The sequence below is a fragment of the Vombatus ursinus genome, unplaced genomic scaffold, assembly GCF_900497805.2.
Source record: "Vombatus ursinus unplaced genomic scaffold, bare-nosed wombat genome assembly UNPS02004691.1, whole genome shotgun sequence".
Taxonomy (NCBI): Eukaryota; Metazoa; Chordata; class Mammalia; order Diprotodontia; family Vombatidae; genus Vombatus; species Vombatus ursinus.
Genome location: NW_020944469.1, coordinates 6,380,714 through 6,407,831, shown reverse-complemented (window position 1 = coordinate 6,407,831; position 27,118 = coordinate 6,380,714). Strand labels below are relative to the sequence as shown.

Here is a 27,118-nt window from a genome sequence, read left to right as displayed (position 1 = left end):
GGGGACGATCTGTGTAAAGATACATAGACAGGAGATGGAATGCAGGCCAGTTTGGTTGGAATGTAGAGTGGGTGAAGGGCAGCCATGTGAAATAAGCCTAAACAGGTAGCCTAAAACCAGATTGCAGGTGTTTTAAATGCCAAATTGAAGGAGGAGTTTGTGTTTTATCCTCGAGGTGCTGGGGAACCCTGAAGGTTTTTGAGCCAGTAGCTAGGCAGGTTATTTTTCTGCTCTGTGGCAGACAGATTGGAGGGAGCACAGACTAGAAGCCAGGGTGTCCAATGAGAAGGCAACATGTGATGATGACCTGTCCTGAGGTGGTAGCTGAGTGAGTGCAGAAGACACAGATGTGATAAATATTGGGGGTGTAGAATCGACCAGACTTAGCAAATCGGGCAGATAACAGCAGGGAGGGAGAAGAAAGAGCTGAAAATGACTGATATGGCAAACATGGGTGACTAGAAGGATCGAGTTCTCAACAGAAATAGAATAGTTTGGTGGAAGTTCATGTTTGGGGGAATGACAGTGCGTTAGTTCTCTTTTAGACATGTTGAGTTGGAAATGACTACGGGCCATCTAGGTTTAAATATTCAAAGGGCGGTGCAGTGGGTGAAGTAGGATTAGAACTCAGGAGGGAGTCTAAGGCTGTATAAGCAGATCTGAGAGCCATCTGCATAGAGATGAAAATTAAAGCCATGGGAGAGAGAGTATAGAGAAAGAAGAAAAGGTAGGCAGGACAGATCCATGTTGTACATCCATGCTTAGGTAGGGTGGGACATAGGTGAGGCTAAAAAAGAGATTAATGGATGCTTTAAAGGAGCATTTAGAGAGACAAGGAAGGGCCAGGAGATGGTGATACCATGAGCACTTTGGGAGGAAAGAATGTCCAGGAGGAAGGGTAGTTAGCACTGTCAAATGCTTCTGAAAGATCAAGACAGAAAAAGATTGGGAAAAGACCATGAGATGTAGCGATTAGTAGGCCATTGGTAACCTTGGAGAAAGCAGTTTCAGTTGAGTGGTAAGTCCAGAAGTCAGATTGAGAGTGTGTCAGTCATCAGAGTTTGTCTGCAAAATGGAGGAAGGATAGACTAGGGATGGGGAACCTGCAGCCTCGAGGCCTTCTAGGTCCTTGGGCTCTTGGGTTCTAGGCCTATTAATTGAGTACAAGTTTTACAGAGCAAATCTTTTTCTTAAGGTGATTTGTTCTGTGAAGTTTGGATTCAGTCAAAGGGCTGAAGTTGAGGACCTAGAGGGCCACACATGGTCTTGAGGCCGAAGGTTCTCCACCCCTGGTATGGGATGATAGCTTCATGGCAAGATACAAAAGTTTGCACTGAGATGTTGCAGTAATAGGGGATCTGGCTTGAGAAGTAACTCAAACTTTGATTTTTTTTGGCCTTTCTTTGAATTCCCAGCACTTAACACAGTGCCTGGCACATAGTAGGTGCTTAATAAATCCTAGTTAACTGACTGCCTGACTTGTTAAACTTGAAGTGACAAATCGGTAGTTTTAGCTAACATTTCTGTTGTGCTTTAAGGTTTATTTTCAAGGCTTTTTCCATACACCAGCCTTATTGCAAGTATTCCTAACCTCACTTGTAGATGTGCAAACCCAAGCTCAGGGTGGTTACACAGGTGCTCGCTAATGAACTGAGTCTTCAAGGAAGTTTGGACTTTTAAGAGGCAGAGGTGAGGACGAACGGCATTGGCGGTGCAGCTTGTCACCTGACAGGAGAGACAATGGCAAGTCTGGGGAACCACGAGGATGCCAATTTGGCTCCAGTCAGAGAATGTGGGAAGGGGAGAGATGGGAAATTAGAATGGAAAGGTCATATGGACCCAAGTGGTAAAGCCTGAATTGGAACCATGTGCTGTGATGCCCAGTTGAGTCACCTTTCCACGACATGTTGCCTTTTACAGTTGGTAGTAGAAGGCGTGCCTTTGTGTGTTTTGGTCAAAGAATTGACTAAGTATTGGGAATAATTCTTTGGCTACAAAGGGAATCTATCCAGAAACTCACTGTCTTCCTACTTATTCGTCCCTGTTAGTAGTGTCTTCTCTCGGCAAATTACCAAGTGCTGCTGCCCTTGTTCAATGATTTATTTTCTATCTGAAAGACAATATCCAATATTTAGTAAATTCTTTGATTAAACTCTGATCTGACACCATTTAACAATTCTCAGTTCTCACAGAAAGCTTTTTGAAAGATGTTGATATTAGTTATTTACCTTACTTAGAACATCTGGCCCATGAAAGATAAATCCATTCAACAGATGATATTTCTAATGAATGCTCTTTGCCTTTTGAAATATAGTATTAAAATGATCAAAGGGGAAAAAAAGCCAGTCTTCTGGAACAGATTTCAAGGATACTACACACAACTGAATGAATAAAAGTAATAACAGATAAAGCTGATAAAACTGTAGAGGACACTACACACAAGAGTGTACCTAAATATGCAGCTGAATGATTTTCAAGAGCTTCATTAAGGCCAACTCTAGCTCCACTTTTGAAAATCCAGAGTTGTGGTTCAGCTGGGCCTATTAGCTTACTCTAGCCAGACACGCATCTAGACGGTGCAGTGGATAGGAGCGCTGGACTCGTAACCAGAAAGACTTGGATTCAGATGCAGCCTCAGACACTGACTAGCTATGTTACACTTGGTGAGTCACTTAGCCACTGTCTGCCTCAGTTTCCCCATCTACACAAAGAGGATAATAAGAGTACCTACATCCCAGGGTTGTTGTGAGGATAAAGTGAGATGATATTTATAAAGAGTTTTGCAAACCTTAAAGCGCTATATGATTGCTAGGTATTATATTATTATCCTTATTATGCATTGCTTCGTGCCCCAGAAAGGGATTCTTGCCTTGCCAAATGCATTTGTACACTTTCTAAACACATCCCTTTATTTAACAAGTATTTATTGCAAAGCACTAGGCTAGGCCCTGTGGGAAATGTAGTGATGAATAAGATTACAATGTGCTTTGTTGTGAAGACCCCCACCTTTGTGTTCTAGGATATGAAAGCTGTCAGATGCACTGAGGTGGCTGAGGGTGGTGGGCTGGCAACAGCAAGGCGCTGGGTACTTAAAATTCATAATCTCTAAAGCCCAAGTCCCACACCCTTCACTTCTCAGTGCTTGCTTCTTCCTCCAGAACTGCAGATCACAGGGTGTCTTTTCTACAGCATAAAGTCAATATAAATTGTATTTTAAAAAATACATGGATACATACTATGCTAAAAGATCTTGAAAAATCTGGGGTTTTCTCTTACTTTTCAGGGTAGCTAGGTGGCACAGTGCCAGGGCTGGAGTCAGGAAGACTCATCTTCTTGAGTTCAAATTGGACCCCAGACACTTACCAGCTGTGTGACCCTGGGTACGTTATTTAACCCCGTTTGCCTCAGTTTCCTCATCTGTGAAATGAGCTGGAGAAGGAAATGGCAAACCACTCCAGTATCTCTACCAAGAAAACCCCAAATGAGGTCATGAAGTGTTGGACTAGGGCTGAACAACTCACCCGTCTCCTGTATTTTCTGCTAGCACTTCAGTCTTTGGGGTGGGGTGGGGTGGGGGGAAACTCCTGCCATATATTATAAAGAGCATTCGGAAAGCCCCACTAGAACAGGATAAGATAAACAGGTGCCTAAATTAGAGCCTACCCCGAGAGCTGCTAGGAGAGCTCTCCAGCAGCTGTCTCTCCTGCTTTCCCTAACCTACGAGCTGTAGGCTGGGAAGAATGCAAATTTGGCTGCCCAAAGGAGCCTGGCCCAGGGTTTCTCCCTTCTTCCCTCGATCTGAAGACTCTTCTAGGTTGCTTACAATGCTGCCTTTTAACTCTCCTTGCAGATGCTTGGCAACAGTGAGAAATTCGTCCCAAGGTTGAGTTTTGGGGTGTACGTGCACACACGCGCCAGGTGACAGACTCGGGTGAATGACTATGGGCTTGGCAGCTGCGGTTTGAGCAGGGAGAGCTTCTCTTCCCCCCCCCCCCCCCCCCCCCCCCCCGCCTTAAGAGGCCCTGCAGCAAACTCCCAGGATAGGAGGTGGCTTCTCCTGGCAGCCCCGGCTCACTCAGGTAGAGCTGCTGACGGAATCCGCCCCTCGGGGGCGTGGCCCTCAGTTCCCTGGAGCGATCAGTCACCCAGGGTGCTTCAGCTGGGCCTCAAATGCTTTGTTGTCTCTCAGAGCGCTGCCAGAAGTGCTCCTGCGCTGGGCGCTGCCGCTGCCGCTGCCGCTGCCGCTGCTCAGGTAGCTTGTGGCCCTCCCGGGCCCCCTCCTTTGCCGGCCCCCCTCCTTTGCCGGCCCCCCTCCTTTGCCGGGCCCCCTCCTTTGCCGGGCCCCCTCCTTTGCCGGCCCCCCCCTCCCGTTCCGGGTCGGTGATTTTCCCCCGGCCGCCTCGCCTCTCTCCCATTGTTCTCGTTCTCCTGCTTCCCCAGGGAAGGTGTCCCGGGAGTCCCTCGCTGCCCGCTGCGACCATGATGACCTCGAGCTACTGGAGTGAGAGCAGCAGCAGCAGCTGCGGGCCCCCGCAGCGGCCCGAGCCCCTGCACATCCCGCAGCTGCACCCCGGCTACCAGCAGACGCCCGAGAAGAACGTGGTGTACGAGCGGGTGCGGACCTACAGCGGCCCCATGAGCAAGGTGGTCCAGACTCTGGACCCCCTGGGCTCCCCCGCCGAGGTGCTGTCCCCGCTCAAAACTTCCTCTTCCTACCAAAACTTGGTGTGGAGCAGCGACCAGGTACCCCAAAGACAGCCGCGCTCCCGTGCGGGGGCAGCGCTCACTGCCTTTTAAAAAAACCCAAACAACCCCAGAACTCTTCTTTCCTGCTTTCCGCATGGCCTTCGCCATCTGTTACGTTCCTTGGGGCTTGTACATTACTGGGTTGGCTACTTTGCCCCTTAGTTGGCCCTGGAAAGCCACCTACTTCCTTCTCTTAGATGCCTGGTCACTGTGTCCCTTCCTGCTGTGTGTTTACCTTCACCGGCCATTCTGCTCCTCGTAGCCAATTGCGAGCAAAAAGGAGCTCATTGCTAGCTGTGTTTGAGTGGCAGAATTGCGACTTTTCAGCCCCTGCTTTCTACCAAAACTTATTTTCTTAAACTTTGCCATAATAGCTGTTTAGAAAGAGCCCCTTTTCTCTTTTTCAGTTCAGCTCAAAAGGAAACAGGCAGGTTTGTTGGGGTTGTGGTTGTTGTCGTGGTTGTGTAAAGCCAGTGTGGCCGCCCAGTCTTTTGGTTATACGTACATATTTTTGTATTGAACTTTGCTCTTGGTCTTGTGTGGAGCCTGAAAAATCACTGACAGATGCAAATGAACTGTCTGGTTGTTTGAATTGGCACATATGGTTCATCAGAAAATGACACACACCTTGTTAGCACAGAGGTGAATGAATTATGGAGGAGTGGTTGAGTAAATGAGCACAGGAGTGAATAGGTGTGCCCAGGGAGGAAGAACAAAACAAGCCCAAGATGAAGTGACTTTGTCAGAAGGAAGTGTGTGGTTACGCTGATTCGGGTGACATGTTGTATGGAATCCACTGGGCAGTACCATTACAACACGGTTGCTGGACAACTCGGGGCTGTGTTACTTGTGGGAGATCTACTTTGGATCTTCTCGTGGGCTCCAGATCTGCCATTACGCTCTTGTCAGAATCACTTCAATCCATATTCCTTTCAAACTTTCTTGGAATTTCTGCCAGAACTGAAACGATATCTTGAAGCCATCCAACAGCCCCCCGGGGGGAAAATCCTGGGCCACTTTCCATTGGCGTGCCATTTTGTGATGATAGAGACTAGCTTCAAAAGAGAAGTCCTTCATGGTTCAAATAGAGAAGGCGCCATATGCCTACGATTTACAATAGAACAATTTGTAAAAAAAAAATGCTACACAAGTCAGGGAAAGGTTTGTGTGGATTTCTGTGATCCTAGCCAAGTTTGAGGACAGACTCAGCAAGAAAAAAAAAAAAGCCTCATCTCTAGAATTGATTTCCTGAGCAAATTGGGGCTCTTCTGTAATTCAGTCAGAGAAAAGAATCCAGGTCAAAAACAGTAATTCTGAGCAGTGAGGACAATGCTCATCATGCATAAAGTGTAATACCCGGGTATTCGAATGCTAATTTCACAATTCATTCACTTTGCCAGTAGGAGCGGCCTCCTTTGCCTGGTAACCAAAGCAGTTATTATGCTAGCATAAGAATGTAAAGAAAGACGTGGGACTTGATGGATTGGTGTTGGCTGGGAGACCCTGAGAAAATCATTTCACTTCTCTGTGCTCCAGGCTGTTAGTTCTCTCAAACTCTCTAAGTGGCTGAACTGGTCTCTGATCTGCACTGATAGAAGGAGTTTCTTCATTCTGCCAATGAAATCACAGACACCCCCCTCCCCAAAGTGTTCTGTCCAATCATCTTCTTTCTCCATGTCTGGCTGCCCCCAGCCACCTCGAAGGAAGCCCCTACCCTAACTAGAAATGGGAAATAGATGCACCTTTAAAATTTAGAATTTTGGCTAATCATAGGCCTTGATGAGAGAAAAGTTTTCATGTATTACTCGCTATTGTATACTCTAGGGTAATTCATCTGAGAAGCTTTCTCCTTTTTGATATTCTCTGAACTAAGCTGGGCACTTTTTTTTCTTTTTGTTACAGACTTTTATTCTTTGTACCTGATTTACCTTGAGGTGATCTTTAGAACTGGGTTTCCTTCCTGAAAACGCGCTTCGGCCATAGATTCTGAAGGGGCTTTAGCCCAGAAATTGTGGCTATAGGAACTGGGATGGAAAGATTAGGCATTTGTGTTGGAGAGGAAAAGAAGCACCCTCAGGCATGAAGGCAGGAGAGAAGGAAAACAGGGTACAAAATCAGAAAGGGCTTGGCTAGGAAAAAACATTTACAAGTTGGAGTGCCTCTTGTCTGGTTCTTTTCTCCTTTGATTTCTGTTCTTCTAGAAGACAAATATTTTTTAATAGTATGGGATGATGTAAGGTAGTTGCTGAATTTCCAATGACATAGGCTTCATGCTCACCATATAGCTCACACATATTCTATTTACGTTATATTTTTAGATTTACCATCTCCTTGATATAGCTTGTTTCTGAAGCATTTGGAATTAGTATCTAACAGGTCTCTCTTTCTGTGTGTGTGTTTAACCTGTTGTTTTTATTATTGACTGTCCTTCATTCTTGAAGAGGTAGGGTCGGTTCCCCACCCCTGAGATCGGACATCTAAAGCCAAGAGATCGGACTGCCCATTTCTGGTCCTCATAAATTCAACTGAAATTTCGATATACTTTTTATTTTAAAAAGGTTTTAGATGTTTGATATTCAGATAGCTCCTAAGTACCATGTTAACATTAAAGTGTTAAAGCCTTTATAAATTGAATTTCGAACTGTTGTACTATATCTTAATTTGTAAGCAAACCATTGTCCCTTAGAACAAAAAAAAAGTTAGATTTCAACTGACTTTTAAATTGTCCAGTTCTGTCATTTTTAATGCTGCTTCCTCTGCAGTGTAATAAAAATGGGATTTATGCAGAAAAGTTTTCCAAATATGGAATGCTCCTCCATTATTGTCTGTATTAGACAAATGAGTTTTTGTGATTATCGGAGCTTCCATTTGATCTGCCTGATACAGTGTTTATGAGAAAATTAGTGTGTAGTTCCGTCTTCTGGCTCAGTTTAGGGATGATTAGAATTTATATAAGCATGGAAACTAGTCGCTAGTGAAATGTCAGTCAATAGTGAAATTAAAGATCCCAGATTCATCTGGATGAACAGAGCTGTCCAAGTCAAGAGATCGATTTTTGTCAGTCAAGCGAGCAGGCATTTATGAGGTGCCGGGTCCTGTGCTAAGTGCTGGGATGCAATGAATTTTTAGAACAGAATGAATTTTACTAAATGAGATCATTGTACCTCATTTAAAAAAAACAACAAAATATTGGCCCCCATGAATACCATTAATAGAAATAAAAATACTCTCATAGCCATCCTGGGTCTTGTATTTTTCTCTCCATTCATTTGGCTCTCATGGAGTCAAGTACATTACCGTGTACAGGATAGTGGCACCGTGCATGGCAAAGTGTGCCCAAAACATTGTCTTTATTTAAGACCATTAATAACATTAATTAATTAAAGCAAAGTTATCTTAGTGTCTATCGTGTTTATGTATAAGGCTCTCTTTTAGGTGGGGCAATGATTTCCCTATCATCTTGGGGAAGGTCACATTTGAGGATGGATTCTTAGAGTGCACAAAAACTTTTTTTTCCATTTAAAAATAACTTTGTGGTTTATCTCTCAGTAATTGATGGATAAAGGTACTTACACATGTTTCTACAGCGTTTCCGATTTCGTTTTGTGATCAAAGTTACCTCGAGGGATCTGGCCTCATTGATCGTGGAGCTGGCTTACCTATGTTGATATATGTTTAATGTGTGTGTGTTTGTTATGCATATAGTAGCTATTTGTGTAAATGTATGTATATACTCCTTTTTTTCCTGTTTAACTGATAGAAGAAGGCTCACCTGCCCATTCCAAACAAAGCTTCAGTATGTTTCCAAGGATGGATTTTTTTCCTTTGAAATGACACCCAGGGGCATGTTGCTTTGATCAATTGTTGTTCAAGGGTGTGGTCCTTTAGGTGAATGATTGTTCTTGGGAGTAGGCTGCTTGAAAAGAGGTGAATGTATCCATGTATCCGTGGATACATACCTAGTCAATAGTTTCTACCTTATGCAGCCTTTTGGAGCCTGAAATTAATTTATGCCATAGAAATCCTGAGTGCACTTAGTTGTAACTAATTGGTAGCTCACAGTAATCATACCACTTTTTACCTTTTGGGGAGACAAGATATATCATTAGATCTACTTTCAATCTTTCATAAATAGTAGTAGGTATACATTTTAGAGTTAAATTTGTCAAGATCTGATTTTTCCTAGTCAGCTATCTTTATCTATCCTTTGTTTTTTCCTGATAGTTCATGGCAACAAACACAACTGTGAAAGTTGCAAAGTAATGCAACTCTTTTTGAAAGTGTAAACCTTTCTAAACACAAATATTGGAGTCAACTTTTTCTTGGCAATAGCAATGATCCCACTCACTGTCGATTTGTGAGAGAGCACACATGCTTATGGTTTTTTCAAGACAGATATGGTATGCATATATTGCAGAAGGACTTTGTGTCTTCTACTTTTCTTAAGGATCGAAAAGAAATTAGGAATGATTCTCAAATGAGGGATTGGGTATGCGTATTCGAACATTGTATAGCTCTCCTAGCACAGGAACAGGATTATCATAATTAAAATGCCTCATAAAAAGATATCAATCTATCAGTAAACATTTATTAAACACCTACTATGTGTCAGGAACTGTGCAAAGTGCTGGGGATACCACAAAAGGTATAAATAAGACAGTCCCTGCTCTGAAGGAGCTCACAGTCTAATGGGGAGTACAGCGTGCAAACAATTATGAACAAATGGGCCATATGCTGGGTGAATTAGAAATAATGAACAGAGGGAAGACACTAGAAATAAGAGGGATCAGGAAAAGCTTCCCTTTTTTAATGTTATTTTTATTTCTTTAAATGATTTAATATTTTATTTCCCCACCAATTACATGCAAAAATAATCTTTAACATTCTTGTTTTTAAAATTCCAGTTCCAGATTCTCTCCCTCCTTCCCCTCACCCCTCATTGAGAAGGCAAGCAATTTGATATAGGTTATACATGTGCAGTCATGCAAAACATATTTCCACATTAGTCATGTTGTGAAAGAAAACAGATTTTTAAAAAAAGCCAAGAAAGATAAAGCAAAGAAAAAGTATGCTTTGGTCTGCATTCAGACTCCGTCAGTTCTTTCTCTGGAGATAGATGGCATTTTTCATCATAAGTCCTTCCGATTGTCTTAGATCATTGTATTGCTGAGAATAGCTAAATCATTCACAGTTCATCATTGTATAATATTGCTTTTACTGAGTACAGTGTTCTCCTGGTTCTTCTCACTTCACTCAGCATCAGTTTATGTAAGTCTTTCCAGGTTTTTCTGACATCTGTCTGCTCATCATTTCTTATAGCATAATAGTATTCCATCACAATCATATACAACAATTTGTTCAGTCATTCCCCAATTGATGGGCATGCCCCTCAATTTCCAATTCTTTGCCACCACAAAAAGAGTTGCTATAAATATTTTGTACATATAGAGCCTTTTCCTTTTTTTTAATATCTTTAGAATACATACCTAGTAGTGGTATTACTTGGTCAAAGGGCATACATGGTTTTATAGCCCTTTGGACATAGTTCCAAATTGCTCTACACAGTGGTTGAATCAGTCTACAACTTCACCAGCAGTGCATTAGTGTTTGAACTTTACCACATCCGCTCCAACGTTTGTCATTTTCCTTTTCTACCATATTAGCCGATTTGATAGGTATGGGGTGGTAGCTCAGAGTTGTTTAATTTGCATTTCTTTAATCAGTGATTTAGAGCACTTTGTCATAGGGGATAGTAAGGTGTAAGAAGACTGAAAATGTGTTTGATGGGGCACAGGTTATGAAGGGTTTTGAATGCTGAACAGGGGAGATAATATTTGATTCTGGAGGTGATGTAGATCACTTGGAGTCTTATTGAGTACTGAGGTGGCATGGTCAGACCTGCATTTAAGGAAGATCACTCTGGCAGCTGGGTGGAGTGTGGGCTAGAGTTGAGGCAGGGATGCCAATCGGAAGACTATTGTAATAGTCCTGACAGGAGGTAGTAACAGCCTGCACCAGGATGGTGGCAGTTATCAGAGGAGAGAAGGAAGCATGTTCAAAAGATGTTACAAGGGTAAAATTAACAGGCCTTGACCACAGATTAGATAAGAAGGATGAGAGAGAGTGAAGAGTGGAGAATGACACCCATGCTGCACCTGGGTGCCTGGGAAGATGGTGGTGCCCATGATGGTAATAGCGAAGTTCAGAATGGGAGAGGGCTCTGAGTGGGGAGATAATGAGTTCCATTTTTAGAAATGTTGAGTTTATGATGTCTGCCGGACGTTCAGTTTGAGATGTCTAACAGGTAGTTGCAGATGAGATACTGGAGGTCAGCGCCAGATAAGTGGATCTGAGGTTCCTCAGCTCCTGGATGATAATGAAATCCATGGAGGGGAGATCACCAAGGAAAGAGAGAAGAGGACCCAGGACCAGAGAGCCCTGTGGAATATTTATGTTTGGTTGTTGTTCCTCCTTCGAAGAAGACCAATGACATCAGGAGGGTGATGTCTTGACTTGCAAGTAAATTGGATTTAAGTGAGGCAGGCCTGTGCAAAGTCATCAGTCAGCCTCACTCTCTTCTTCAAGGTCATCAGTGTCCAATGGCAAGACATAGGTCAGGACGGCTGGAGATGACCCCAGATGCAGTAGGAGGCCTTGGCCTTTTTAAAGGAAGGTCTTTCTTAGGCCTCAGTTTGTCTGAGGCAGCACCTGTTCAGTAATTAAAGACTAGCTAAGAATTGAGGAAAAAGATAACCTAGTTTGCTTTCACAAAAGAATCAGTCTGGGAGGTGAAGACCCTCAGGATTTCTGGCCTAAACAGAAACAATTGCTATTTACGCTCACCCGGAGCCATCAGAACCCAAACAGTGAGCAAGTGAGACCTGTCTGGGACCAGTCAGTGAGAGCCAGAGTGGTTTGGATTGAAAGGCACAGTCAATAGCTCCATTTGAATTCCCAGTGGGCTTTAGCAAAGCCTGGTTTTTCAGAGCTCTATTTCAAGAAGTCATAAGTGAAAACTACATGAGACAAAAGAGTTAATTGCCCCAGTTTTTTTTGAAAAACAAAACCAACCAACCAAACAAACAAACAAAAAATGATAGAATAAATGATGAGTAGAAGAGGAGGAGGAGTTTCCAACTGAAAGTGGCTTCTTTCTCGAAGAGGACCAGTGACATTGGGAGAGTGATGTTTACCCGGGTGACCTGAATGAAGATCTGAGACCGAGGAGTGATCAAGCAGGCAGGAGGAGAGCCAGGTTGTTCAAGAGTCCAGCATTTCAGCACTCACCTGGGGATATGCTTCCCTTTCTTATGACAAACCATTCTAACCAAAGCATCTCCTGTGCTGTGAAGACAGTTCATTCAAATGGAAACTTACCTTCGTGAATTCTTTAAGCATAGGTGTTTTATGACTTTTAAAGACCACTTTCTGTTCTGCTGAAGCCTAGTAACTAGCCAAAGCTTGATTCTTCCTACCTGCCTTGAACTGTTTGGGGGTAATTCTCAAACATCCGGAAGATCAGCATGAAGATCTTACTGGCATCCAAATGTTCCCATCATACTGATACCAAGTTGTGATGTCATGGAGAACAATTTTGCATTTGACCACATAGACTAGCCCTGTCTTTGTTTCAACATACTTTATAATTGAACAAGTGTGCAAGAATCTAATTGAACACTGAAAGCAAAGACTGTGTTCTCTGGCTATCTGGGTCTCAGTTCTCATTCTCATCAGTCTTCTGAGTGTCTGTCTGGAGCGTGGGGGAAAAACACTGTGCAAGTTTAGACTTTTAATATGAGTTATAGGGAACATTCTAAAAAGAAAGAAAATGACTCTATGTATATATACATATGAAATGCTTCCGGGAAAATTACAAATGATAAATCAGTTATCTTTTGAGTTATAAACATGTATTCCACAAAAGCCTTTAAGTTCATAGACAAAATGAAAAACATAGTAGACTAAATGAATAGAGTAAAATAGTTCCTTCTGTCACTTGAAGGATTCACGTGCATGTTTTTGAAAGGTTCGGTAAGAAGGAATATGGTAGCGCAAAATAACTAATGAAGTAAGCATTTAAGCAGTTTGCTAAAGGGCATACTACATATGATCAAAAGCCTAGAACAACTGAAATGTACCTCAAATGCTTGCTGACCTGAATGTCTAATAACAGTTAGGAAATCCCTACACTCTTTTTTGAACTTGAGCCTTGTTTTTTTTTTTTCTTTTTAAAGTAGCTCAATGATTAAAGACTACTTGGTGGCCTGCCTCTTACCTGTTTCTTTATTACAAATTCAAGCAATTTCTGAATTAAACATTTAAAACATACCCAAGGCAAATCACATACAAATAAACGGAAGATGTTATGTTGCAGAAACAATTTTCATTGTCAGTTAAATCAGACCTGTTAACAGGAAGAAGTGGGGCTTCAAATTCTCTCAGAGTCTAATGCTATGTCCTAATGCTTCAGCACAAGGAGAATTGAACGCCTAAGCATTTAATAGCAGACCAGATTCTCTTGCCTGTAAATTGAACCCTATTTACTTACGTGGAGGACAAATTACCACCAGTTACTTTTGTCCAGATGGCACAGACCTGCTGAGAGGAGAGAAGTGATGAGACCAGCTCAGTCACAAGCGTATCTTCTCTTCCTTCTGGGGTCATTCTGCTGTATTGGAGCCTTAAATCACTCATGCATGGCTACTTAGTAGCTTTTCTGGTAAAGACTGGGAGGGCAGTGTGATAATGACCTAAGTTGAGGTTATTTGTGGATTTTATACTTTATTGCTTTCTCTTTGAACAAAAAATAGAAAGCTCTGCCCCTTGAAAGAATTCCGTATAAAATAAATGTAAGGAACCCATTTTCCAAGTCAGTTATTATTCTAGTGTAATTCTTGAGCTCCATCGAACATCTAGATTTGGCACGTTTCTCCTTATTTTATACCTGAATGAGCAATTTTGTGTTTTTACTCATTACTCTAAAATGTTGGTAAAGAGGTAGTATTTCTGATCTTTCACCGTTATCGTTTCCTAGTGATCTTATGTTCTCCTCCTTTGTTAGTTAGCTTAAGCAGTTAACCCAGTTTATTGACAGAGCTCTGTGTTCCCTAGTGGGCCATAGTGGTTTAGGTTCTTTGAAGGATGTCTTACTTAGTGACTTGCTTTCAGTGGGACTGTAATAGGTTTCATTTACCATGACATTCACATGGTCAGTGCATAGCATTCAAATTGAGCAGGATGAACAAACACCTTGTATAATATTTTGATTGATGATGGACGTAGTTAGCCTTCTTTCCCCTTATATCATTTTTCATTTTTATGGCTGCACAAGATACATACAGTTGCTAAATTGTAAGTTGTCTATTCTTTTTTGTTTCCTAGGGCAGGGATGAAGAGGTGGGTAATGAAATGGATAGTCGTTTTATTTATTTTTTGAGTTTCCAGGAATTACTTCTTTTGGATGACCATTGAGTTTCATTGAATTAAGTGTTGGGTTTTACTTTTTTTGTTTTGTTTTTGGTAGGTTTGTCCCTTCTAATGAGATAGTTGAGCATAGCTGTTTAGACAGGCTAAGTCAAATAAAGCAAGCAAACCCTAAACCAAGTTATTAGACTTTCCCTCCCTCCCTGTATAGTGGAAAAAATACTGGATATGGAATCCTAGCCCTAACCGTTGCTAGCTAGGGGACCATAGGCAAATCACTCAGCCTCTCTGAGGTCAATTTCTTCACCTTTCAAGTAGGGATTTTGGTGCCTACATGACCTAACTCTCAGAGTTGTGGAAGAACTGTTTTTAAAGTAGACCTTAAAGCACTCAAAAAATGCTATTGTCCCGTTTTTCCTTGCTTTTCTTCGGAGGTGATAAGAGTGGAACAAAAGTTGCTGCTGCTAATTTGGGGCTTTTCTACATAGTATTGCACATTTCAGAAACATTCCAGTTAGCATTTTCTTCATTAATATTTCTTTTCTAATCCTGGACTTCAGTGTGTGCTTAGAATCTGCCTAAAATATTTCTGAATTTTCATATACATTATCATATATCTCCACATATATACACATATTTATTATCTTACTCAAAGATCTTTCGTTGCTCTCTACTGCCCATCAGATAAAAGGTATAAGCTGGCCTCAGCCTATTTTTCTAGCCCTGTTCTCCCTTGGCCATTCCCCACTTTACTCTTTAACCAAAGTGGATGATGGTTTTCTGTTCCTTAAACATACTTGTATTTTTCCATCTCCATATTGTTGCTTATGTAGAGTTAGTTTTTGCCTTGGTTGATTATATAGATGATGTGAGGATGAACAACCCTGTATATAATGATGATAATTTCTTATAATTGGATAGCATTTTCCAGTTTTCAAAACACATTCCTTATGTTAGTCACTCCTGTGAGGTATGCAAAGCACTGGTGATTATCCCCTTTTTACAAACGAGGTTAAGTGACTTTCCCAAAGTTGCTTGGCAGCTTAATGGCGGAACTGAGACTAGAATACAGGTTTTATGATTCCCAATCTAGTCTTCTTGCCATAATGCCTCCCTTAATTATCTTTTTGTGAAGTTGCCTTTTGTTTCTATGTAAATTAACTTTAATATTCCAAAATGAAATGTTTTCTTAGTATCAAAACATCCCTCAGTGGCCCTTTCTGTGTTTTATTCTGTTGGTTTCCTTTCATTCCTTGTTCATATTCTACACCTTTGTGGAGCATACCAAGGAGAGGCCAGTAATTGTTTCTCTTCTGGTTGTCAGGGTCTTGGCCTGAAATGATGCTAACATTCAGTTCCCATTTTGGGTTGATAAATTTTCCCATGCTAGATAATTTACACGCTTCAGCAGATCGAAAACCCATTTCCAGGTTTCCCCTCCAAAATATTGTTTGTGCAAGCATTGCAGTGCTGTCTCTCAATTTTCACTTTACTTGGTTTATCAACTCTATAAAACTCCCTATCTGTTTCTTAAACTCTGGTATCTTCAGTGACCCATGATTTCATCCGTTTGGATATTTCCTCCATTGATGGAGACTGCAACTCTTCTAAGTCTGGGCAGAAGAGTTGCAGCTGAAAAATTCATCCCACCATGATCAATCTAATGATGAGTGCCTCTGGCCTGGCCTAGTCCAGGCCTGAGATAAAGGAAGAGTGTGTTTTCTAACTTGGAGAAATTTAAGACCAACATTGTCTGTCCCATTTGATTTTGAGGGCTGTTGCCCCTCAGGGTTGACTTTATTCATTCGTTGTGTGTATTATTCTTGTAGCTCTGTTTTCTCCACTTCGCGTTGTAGCACAGTTTCTTCTGCCATCCCTTAATTATTGAGCATATGGTTTATTTGTAGCTTTTGGTCATCACAAATAATGTGATCTTGAATATTTTTGTATATTTGAGTCTTTTCTTACTGTCAGTAAAGTTCCTTGGGGGTACATAGTACCTACAGTGGAAGCTCTAGGTTCATGATGAATTCGAATAATCTATTAACTTTTCTTGTTTAATTCCAAATTGTTTTCCAGAATGGTTAAACCAATTCATAGTTCCATCAGCAGTTAATTTCCATGTTCTCCCAAAGGCTTTCCAACATAGAATTTCCCCATCTTTTCTAACTTGATGGGTATAAGGTGACAAATGCCGCAGTTGTTTTAATTTATGTTTCTCTGATGAATGGTGTTTTAAACAGTTTCTCTTTTGGTTGTTGATAGTTATAGTTCTTCTTTAGAAAACTCTTAATTCATATCCTTTGATCACTTGTCTATTGGGAAACTTGCTATAAAAATTTATAGCAATTTTGGTATATAGTGTGAGTTGTTGGTCTAAACTTATTTTTAAAATAATAGTTTATGATTTTTATTTTTCAAGTAAAAATATTTAATGTGAATCTGTCCCTTCCACTATCCCTCTCCAAATAAATGAACAGGTTTGGGGTGGAGGTTTGTTTTAACCTGAAAAAACAAATCCCTCAGTGCAAATCTACCAATTCTGGCAAAACGAATTCCTTTGTAAGCCACGTCCAAAAACGTACGGCTCTTTCTGCATCTTAAGTTCATTACCTTTTTTTCAGATTGTTAGTGGTCTGTTTCACCTTCATTCTTTTGTACTTGGGACTCATCATGAAGTTGATCAGAGTTCTAAATGCAACTAAGTGGAACAGTGGATAAAACGTGGGACTTAGAGTCAGGAAGACCTGAGTTCAAATCCTACATCAGACATTAGCTACTTACCCTCTCTGTGTCTTGGTTTCCTCATCTATGTACTATAATAATAGCACCTACTTCACAGGGTTTTTATGAGTATCAAGTGAGTTAAAATATATAAAGAGCATTGTATAAATGCTCACTATTAAAATCTTTCAAAGTTATTTTTCTCTATAATGTTATTGTATAAATCATTCTCCTAGTTATACTTAGTTTGCATCAATTCATAAAGGTCTTCCCAGCTTCTGCTGACATTGGCCATTGGCCATTTTATCATTTTTTATCGAGCAATAATATTCCATTACGTTCGTGTACCACAGTTTATTTAGCCAGTCACCAAAAGGAAGACACCCTCTTAGTTTCCATTTTTTGACCACTGGGAAAAGAGATGCTATAAATGTGTGTGTGTGTGTGTGTAGAGAGAGAGAATTTCACTTTTTTGGATTTTTTGGGGGGTAGTATAGGCCTAGTTGTGGTATAGCTGGATCAAAAAGTATGCATAGTTTGGTAACTTTCCAGCCATAGTTCCAAATTGCTTTCCAGAGTGATAATTAAACCAATCCACAACAGAGTCAACAGTATATTAGTATGGCTGTTTTTCCACAGCCATTCTAATAATTATTGATTTCCTCTTTTGTCATTATTGCCAATTCGATAGGCATAAAGTGGGGCCTTAAAGTTGATTTGTTTTAAACCTATTTTCATTCAGTGTACTTTGCTGTTTTCCCAGAAGTTGTTGTTGAACGAAGAGTTCCTTTCCCAGTACTTCGTTGAATGCTAGGACCTCTGCACAAGTTTGTTTCTAGGCTTTGCTTTTATTTCTCTTTTCTCATTGATCTACTTTAAAAAACCTACTAGATTTGTCAATTCTAATAGGGTTTTTTTTTCCTTTCAATTTTTTTCTCTTCCTTGATTTTCAGATTTTCTACTTTGGTGTTAGGTTGAGCAGATATTGATTTGTTGCTTTTCCAGAATTTTTTTTTAGTTGCATGCCGAATTCATATATTTGTTCTATCTAGTTTTTGTTGATAAAAGCAGTTTGATATATAAAATTTCCTATAAGGACTGCTTTATCTGTATCTTATAAGTTTTTGTATTTTGTCTTATTGTTTTCATATTCTTTGTTAAAATTTCTATTGTTTCTTTAATTTGTTCTTTGACTCACTAATTCTTCTGGTTTAAGTTATTTAGTCTCCAACTGATTTTTAATTCTTTCTTCAAATGCCCTTTATTCAATATAGTTTTTATTGCATTGTGGTTGATAAAGAATGTGTTCACCGTTTCTGCTTTTGTACATTGTTTGTGAAGTTTGTACAAGTTTGTGAAGTTGTGAAGTTTGTGAAGGCTGACTTCATGATCAGTTTTTATAAAGGTGCCATGCACAGCTAAGAAATGTATAAACTCTTCTGTTCTGTTCAATAGTTTCAAGAGATCAATCATCTCTCATATTTCCAAAAATCTATTTGGGCTTTTAAAGTTTTTTCTTATTGATCTTTTGATTAGATTTGTCTAGGTCTGAAGGAGATACATCCAGATCCCTTACTATTAGAGTTTTGCTAACTATTTCTCCTTGCAATTCCATTAACTTTGTTTTGAGTATTTAGATGCTATGCTGTTCAGTGAATATGCAGTACTGATATTGATTCATTATCTATGGTGCCTTAAAGAAAATAATCCATTGATCTATTCTAGAGATATTCAGGTTGCATGGATCAGTCATGTGATAGTAATAATAATAATACCTAAATTACCCTACAGATTTAGTGCTGTACCAAAAAAGATGCTACAAAATTAGTCAAAATGGCAAAATTCATTTGATAAAGAATATAGAGAGATATAAATGAGGAAAAAAGTAAGAAGGAGGGGTGTTTGGTGCTTCCAGATTTCAAACTATATTACAAAGCCATTATTATCAAAACTATCTGGCACCAGATAAACAAGACAAAAGCTGTATTTACAAAGTGCTCCCCTTTAATTTAAACTCATACCTTCTACATCTTTGCATAATAAACCCTGGCCTGCTGGATTGCTTTTAAAAAAATCTTTTTTTAATGATATGTTTTTCTTTTCATATTACTTTCATTGCCAAATTTAGCTTTCTCTCTTCCTCTAACCCAGTGAGCCATCCCTTGTTACAAAGATTTTTCTTTTTTAAAGGGAAGGAACAATTCAGCAATATCAATCAACACAGTAGTTGCCTACGCTAGACTATTCTACATCCTTTGTCCCACACCTCTGCCAAAAAGGAAGGGAAGAAACATTTTCTCAGCTTTTCTCTGAGGCTTATTAGCTCATTTCTTGACTGATGTTAAACTACCTCATTGAATATTGCTTTTTAAAATGACTGTATGGGGCAGCTAGGTGGCACAGTGGATAGAGCACTGGCCCTGAAGTCAGGAGGACCTGAGTTCAAATTCGGCCTTAGTCCAAACACTTGACACTTACTATCTGTGTGACCCTGGGCGAGTCACTTAACCCCAATTGCCAAAAAAAAATACAAAAACAAAAAAAACAAAAAAACCCAACTCTATTTCCTTTCAAAATTTATCTCCAAATATTCCAATGTAGATTTAATAAAGAGTAATCAGTATTTCCTATGTTCTAAAAACATAGGAATTCATAATGAAGTCCTAAGGTAGCCTGAAAATACTTGTGTACATATATTAGATCCTTTAATAATAATTCACATTTCTGTAGTATTTGAAGGTTTAGAAACAATTTTCTCTTAATGATAATCCTCTGAGATAGGGTGTAGAGATATTATACCCATTTTACAGATGAAATATCTGCAGCTCAGAGAGGCTCAGTGCCATGTTCTAGGTCCTCCACCTAGTAAAGGATCTGAGGCAGGAGTCCAGTGCTTGTTCCGTTACACTACACTGTCTTTTCCTAAGGAATTAACGTTCTGGCTGGTAAAATTCTCCTGAAGGTGTCAGTTGATTACAAAACAACAGCTCACATTTCTTTAGCACAAGCCTGGGAGGGAGGGAGTGCAAGTATTATTGTTATTGTGTTTATTATTATTATTATATAGAGGAGGAAACTGAGACTTGGGGAAGGAAGGTGACTTGGCCAAGGTCACATGAGTAGTGATTATCAGAGGCCGCTTTCAAGTGCAAGCTTCCTATTGCTGGATCCCACGATGCCAGGCTGGAAATAATGAAGCAGGTGGGAGAATTGGGCTGGAGTGTGATGCACAGGAATTACTGGGGTTTGGCGATGTCCTAGAATTTGAGTCAGAAGGGTTTGCTGAGGCCAGTCTGTACCTGAAAAAGAATCCCTTTTACCGTGTAGCTTGACAAGTGGTCATCCTACCTTTATTTGAAGACCACCAGTGACTTGGGCAATACTAGCAAAACTCTAATGGAAAAAAACAAAAAACAAAAACAAAAATCATAACTTAGACAATCCCTTACAGCCAAGAAAATTGTATTTCCATGAAAACCTTCATGAAGCCAGTGCTATCTTGTTATTAGGGCATGCAAACATTTGCTCAGAAAGCTATCAGAGTAAATAGAACGGTTTTCCCACTGGAGAAAACTGAATCTCAGTTCCAGAAGCGTTCCAGGAACAATGCTGATCTTTTTTTGTTTCTCTTCACAGGAGCTCCATTCTCCAACATTAAAAGTAGCTACTTGTGCCCCAAATACTCTGCACGTAACCCATAATATCGAACAGGTAAAAGAAGTCATCTTTTTACCTCCTCCTAGCCCACAAAAGATTTTCACTCATCCCCAAAAGCTTAGTGGCCTAGGTGATGCAGCTCACCTAACTTAGTATTTTTTGCGGGGGGGGGGGGTGAGGCAATTGGGGTTCAGTGACTTGCCCAGGGTCACACAACTAGTAAGAGTGTCAAGTGTGTGAGGCCAGATTTGAACTCAGGTCCTCCTGACTTCATGGCTGGAAATCTATCCACTGTGCCACCTAGCTGCCTCTCTAACTTAGTTATTTTAAAAAATATATTTTATTTGTTTTAATCAGCCAGAGTGTTCCTTCTCACCCTCCCTCCCAATCCCCCTCCTTCAACTGAGAACACAATAAAATAAAATCCATTACAAACAGGTATAGTCGACCAAAACAAATTTCCACCTTGGTAATATTCAAAAAACATTTGTCTCATTCTTCATTCTAAGTCCTTCACCTCTCTGTGAATGGGTAGGTAGTGTGTTGTATCATTAGTCTTCTGGAATTGTGGTTTTCACCTGAGTTAGTATTCACCGCCTAAAGGAACAATCAGTCAATCAACAAGCATTTATTAATCACCTCCCTTGTGCCAGGTACTGTGCTAGGTGCCAGGGATCACAAGACAGAGAATGAAATAGTTCCTGGTCAAAAGGAGTTTCCATTCTAGGTGTTAGTGCTGTGAATTGGATTTTAAATTTGCATGAAAATTTGGACTAGCCTCCAATTTGATTTTTCTTAGGTAGAGCCATATTTATTTTAGGCTCTGGGTTAAATTTTATTTTTTTATTTTATTCAGTTTTATTCAAATGTTCTTAATTTGAGCATGAATCAAATGCTAATCTCTGAAAACTTAAAAGTGGAGATCATTAAAGACTTTCTCTTGTCTGTGAAGTCAAGCACTTTTAAAGCCACAATGTCGTACTAGAATGTTCTGATTTTGACTAATTTATGGGGCAAGGATGAACCCAATCCAGAAGTGTGCACTGCCAGGGTGCTATGACTTTTTTTTTTTTTAAGTGAGGCAATCGGGGGTTAAGTGACTTACCCAAGGTCACACAGCTAGTACATGTCAAGTGTTTGGTCTGAGGCTGGATTTGAACTCACAGGGTGCTATGACTTGAAAAGTACATAAGGATCCTCCCCTTCTTGGCCTTGAATGTACTAGGAATTCTTAGTTCTAGGGATTAAGAATGTAGTGATTTAAGCATTATACCTCCTCCCAAAGTCTCTTGTTAATAATAATTTACATCCCCATGTCACTTTATGATTACAGATTACTTTGTACACAATATTTTATTTGAGCTTCACAACCTTGCAAGGTAGTCAGGCCCAGACATTACTTTACAGATGAGACACGTGAGGCCCAGAGAAGTTAGGCTGAGCTGAGTTTTGGTCCTGGCTAATTACGCCTTTCCATCCATTATGCCTCCGCCTTTCTAAAATCTCCATTATCTGGGACAAAGTAACTCGTTAGCATGCATCAGTTTATTCAGTTAATGAGTTGGACCCGTGAGAATGAGACCTGGAAAATAAATTTTTCGGTTTTGTTTTTTAGGCTGGGGGGGAAGGGAAGCACAGTATTACGCAATATTTTGAGTTGAAAATCTTCAAGAATAGGTCTGATGACAGACCCTATGGCCGTATAGCCAGAACCCAGAAAGGCTCATCACAAGCTCATCCCAACCTGGTGGCTGTCCACCAGGTACAAATTTTTTAAAGTCCAAGCAGCTCATGAAGAGCGTCTTCTAAGGTGGAGGTGTCACACTTGCACTGCAGGCCACATGCCTGGAAAACTACAGAGTAAAGCCAGAACTAGTTTAAGATGTCCCTGGGAAATGTTTGGAGCAGCTAGGTGGCACTGCCAGGCCTGGAGTCAGGAAGACTCATCTTCATGAGTTCAAATCTGGCCTCAGACACCTACTAACTGCGTGACCTTGGGCAAGTCACTTAACCCTGTCTGCCTAAGTTTCCTCATCTGTAAAATGAGCTGGAGAAGGAAATGACAAAACCACTCCAGTAACCTTGCAAAAAAAAAAAAACCCAAAAAACCCAAAAAGGGGGTCATGAAGACTTGAATACAGCTGAAAATGACTGAATAACAAAATAAGTAAAAATACAGTGCAACATGGGCAGTGGTAATTTGTGGTTTACTAAGTTAACATATGACCCAAAGGGATCATTTTCTATTTGAGTTCAATGCCACTGGTTTAAGGCATGGAGGAATGATGAGTCAGTACTCATTCCAAGAAAATCAGTCATCCTTAAAATAGTGAAACAAGCATGGGGCATGACCTAAAGTTGTGGAGTCACAGAGGTTAACCCTGGACAGCCAGAGGGCAGAGGGACAACATGGCCTTGGGAGGATTGTGGAAAGGGTGCTGACAGAGAGAACTGAAGAATCACAAGTAGGATCTCTTTCCTAGTTTTGATTAAGCCCAGTTAGTCCTGGTCACCTATCCAGAAAATCTCTGTTGCTCTGGTGAACACTTACAAAGTAAGATTTGGTAGTCAAAATGCCTCGAAAATATATTTTAAATCCATCAAACATCTTGAAAGTGGGAGCAGGTGTGGGAGCAGATTTTATTGAGGAAGAAGTTAACCTCGTCGACCTCAAATTGAAGTTATATCTGTCCCCAGTGAAGCGTTGATCACACATTCAGCAAGTGCTGATTACATCGATTTGAATTAAACTCTGTCATGGAGACGGAATCCCAGGCTTGCATGCCGTCCCTCCTAAGTGCTCCAAAGTTCAACTGATGATTACTGGTGACTCCCATCCCTTGAATCACTTTATGATTTTATGTGCCTTTTTATCTTTTTCTCTCCTCTGCCCTTCCCTATTCCCAGGATCTCCATTCTCCCACAGTGAGAGTGACTACTTACCCACAGACCACCATAAGGAGATACATAGTGCAAAATCCTGATCAGGTAAGGCAAACTACACAAAATCATATTCTTTTGGGTAATTCCTTTGAGGTTAATAACATGAGCAAAAAAGAGTGAATTAGCAGCCAGATCTCTTGCATCATATGAAATATACTTTTAATCAGGGTTACTGCCATATCCCATCCTTAATTCCAGCCATTACAAAGGTTTCTAAGGTTCTAAGTCATGCCCCACCCAACTGTGACAGAAACCATTGCAGACGGTGAGTGAGTGAGTGAGTGAGTGAGGACGACGACAGAGGAGCACACACCTTACAATAAAAACTATCAGTTCATCAGGAGTCCATCCCATTTGGCAGTTAAGATTTGATCTACAAAAGAGAAGAATCTTCAAAGTGTCTCATTGTCTTTGCTGGCCAGCTTAAAACATGAACTTTCCCAGTATTTCCTTCCCTAATATATTTTCTCCCTTTACTTTGAGAAGAAAAGCAAGAAAAAATATTTTCTTTTCTTTTTTAAATTTTTTAAAATTAATTAATTTATTTTTAGTTTTCAACATTTACTTCCATAAGGTTTTGAGTTTTAAATTTTCTCCCTCTCCCTCCCCCTGCAAGATGGCATGCAATCTGATATAGACTCTATATATACATTTATATTAAACATATTTGCACATTACTCATGTTGTGAAGAAGAATTAGAACCAATAGGAGGAACCACAAGAAAGAAGAAACAAAACAAAACAACTAAAGAAAAAAAAGAGGTCAAATAGTACACTTCGATCTGCATTCAGACTCCCTATTTCTTTCTCCGGATGTGGAGAGCATTTTCCATCATGAATCTTTTGGACATGTCTTAGATCCTTGCATTGCTGAGAAGGGCCAAGTCTATCAAAGTCAGTCATCACACAATGAGGCTGTTACTGTGTGCAATGTTCTCCTGGTTCTGCTCACTTCACTCAGCATCAGACCATACAAGTCTTTCTAGGTTTTTCTGAAGTCTGCTTGCTCATCATTTCTTATAGCACAGTAGTATTCTATCACAATCATATACCACAACTTGCTCAGTCATTCCCCAACTGATAGGCATCCCCACAATTTCCAGTTCTTTGCCACCACAGAAAGAGCTGCTGTAAATATTTTTGTACATGCGGGTCCTTAAGAAAAAAATATTTTCGGGGCACCTAGGTGGCACAGTGGACAGAGCCCTGAAGTCAGGAGGACCTGAGTTCAAATCCAGCCTCAGACCAAACACTTGACACTTACTAGCTGTGTGACCCTGGGCAAGTCACTTAACCCCAATTGCCTAAAAAAAAAATTTTTTTTCCACAATGTTTTCTTCTCTCATTCCTCCACATCAACCTTTCCCCACACACCCAATAAAAACTCTCTAAAACAGTGTCTATGGCTACAGGAAGATATATTCTTTGGGTGCTGGTTATAAGGATATCAGTAATCTGTGCTGAGGGTAGAGGTGATTTACACCAGCGCTTCTTAAACCGTGGGTCTCAACCCCATTGAGACCCACGGTTTAAGAAGCACTGAAGGGGTCTTGAGTGGAAAAAGTTTAAGAAGCTCTGATCTAGACAAGAATGCAACAGTCTTTGTACTTTATTTCACTGGGTTCTGCTGCTGTATGAAATAATCTCTGCCCCTACTTCCAAAAAAAGTCAATGTCATTTTTTTTTCTTGCAAAGGAATACAGAGGGTTAAAAGAGTACATCTTCCTTGGCTGGGGTCAGTGCCGACCTTTCTGCTCCTGCCTGCCACTTTCATCCTTTCCTTCTCTCTTTTTTCACCCCAGGGCAGCCTGGAACTGGGTCAGGGTGGCAGAGGCCACAGCTTTGAATGTTAAGGTTGGCCAACAGCGTTAACTCCAGTAACCGATGGCTATTTTGGACCTTTGGTTTCCTTAGACAACTCCAGCTCTTCAGGGAAACGGGATTGCCCTCGTTTTCAGGTTCCTTCTCCTTAGTCATAGGTACATAAGCACCAAACCTGAAACTTGGCTCAGGAGATAGTGACTCTGTGTTATTGTCTAATGGGGTAAGCATTGCAAAGAAGCAAGCGAAAGCTTACTGTGTTAGAGCAGTCCCAGGGTTGAGTGGGCTGCTGCTTCCTGGGGATCTTCTCCACAAGGATGAGTTGTGCTGCAGAAAGGAGACTCTCATTCAGTTGTTCAATAGGCCTGGTTGTCATTTGGAGGTCCTTTCTGTCTAAGATTCTGTGATTTCTTGCTCCCCTCCCCTCTCACCCCACCCCATTCGTCTCCTTTTCTTCATTCTAGAAGCAGAAGTTCAGAGTTGGCAGGGACCTAACCACGTCGTAACTGGAGGATCCTGACCACATGGTCAGCCCGTCTCTGCTTGAGGGCTTCCATAAAGGGGAGCCTGCTCACCACTGAGGCAGGCCTGCATTTGTTAAGCACTCACTGTGTACCAGGCACTCTGCTAAGTGCTGGGGACGTAAGGAAGGGCAAAAAAATAAAACAATCTCTGCCCTCATGGAGCTCACAGTCGGGGGGTGGTGCAGTGACAACATGAAAACAACTGTATACAAATAAGATTCAGATGAGATAAATTGGGGGTAATCTCGGAGGGAAGGTGCTAGTGTTAAGGGGGATAGGATCAGGAACTGCTGCATGTAGAAGGTGAGATTTGGACTGGTGCTTTAGGGAAGGAACCCAGGGAACTCACGGGGTAGAGATGAGGAGGGAGAGCAGTCCAGGCATGGTGAAGATTCCGTTTCAGGAGCTGGGGGCTTGTCTGAGTACAGTTCTGTGGCATCTCCACTCCACTGTGCTGCCAGATTGCACACAGCCTGATCACGTGCCCCTCAAGTCTCCTCCACTCCAGGTTAAACATCTCAGGTTCCTTCAAGGGATCTTTGTATGACGTGGTTTCTAGTCTTCTCACCCTCCCCTGAATTTGCCACACCTTGAAGGATGCTTCCTAAATTCCCTAGGTCTTGCTGTGTGCTCACAGCTCAACACAATATGGAATGCAAAATCGTTATGGCTGAAGAGGGTGTGCTGAACTCTGGGAATACACATAAAAAAATAAGATGGTCCTTGCCTTCGAGGAGCTCAAATTCTGACTGAGGAGACAACTCAGAAAGGAGGGTTCTTGTTCATGGAAGGGCGAGGCCACGTGGCACATTGGCAGGGAAAGGAACAAAACACGTGACAAAGCCCTGGGGACCCTGGAGAGCAATGGCGGGGCAGAGGCACTCCTACCAGAAGGACAGTAGGTTCAAGGGTTAGAGCAGTAGAGAGGGACTCTGAGATATCTTCAGCAGAGGTGGCCCTGTAGGGGTCAACATCTGTGTCTTGGCGTGAACTGGCCAGTGGAGCTATGAGGATTGCAGACAGGGCCCGGAGGGGTTGAGTGACCTGCCCTAGGTCACACAGAGAATCGATGACTAATGACAAATTCAGAATTTGAGCCTAGGTCTTCTAACTCCCCAACCTGCCTCTCTCACATGGTCTTCAATGTAATTCCTTGTTTTGAATCGGTTTTTGTAAATATTAGCTTTTAGGAATTTGAGTAATTGTTCCATTTGACAGAAACAAAGGGGAGGGCGACTCGTAGGTAATCTGGATTCCCCTTGTTTCTAGGACTCATTCTT

General features: G+C 41.0%; 1 protein-coding gene across 5 annotated transcripts in view; it reads left to right on the top strand.

The window, feature by feature from the left end:
• The first annotated feature begins 4,415 nt into the window (after window positions 1-4,415).
• The window catches only part of POF1B (POF1B actin binding protein), a 50,433-nt gene continuing 27,730 nt past the window's right edge, over window positions 4,416-27,118 (top strand). For 2 of the 5 annotated variants that reach the window (XM_027839615.1, XM_027839607.1), the window contains exons 1-3: window positions 4,422-4,743; window positions 20,530-20,604; window positions 23,458-23,538. In XM_027839615.1, coding sequence (XP_027695416.1) covers window positions 4,480-4,743; window positions 20,530-20,604; window positions 23,458-23,538 — 420 coding nt within the window. In that variant the 5' untranslated portion in view covers window positions 4,422-4,479. Of the gene's footprint in view, window positions 4,744-20,529; window positions 20,605-23,457; window positions 23,539-27,118 lie in introns of all 5 variants that reach the window. The other 3 variants (XM_027839623.1, XM_027839631.1, XM_027839635.1) reach the window with 3 other exon arrangements.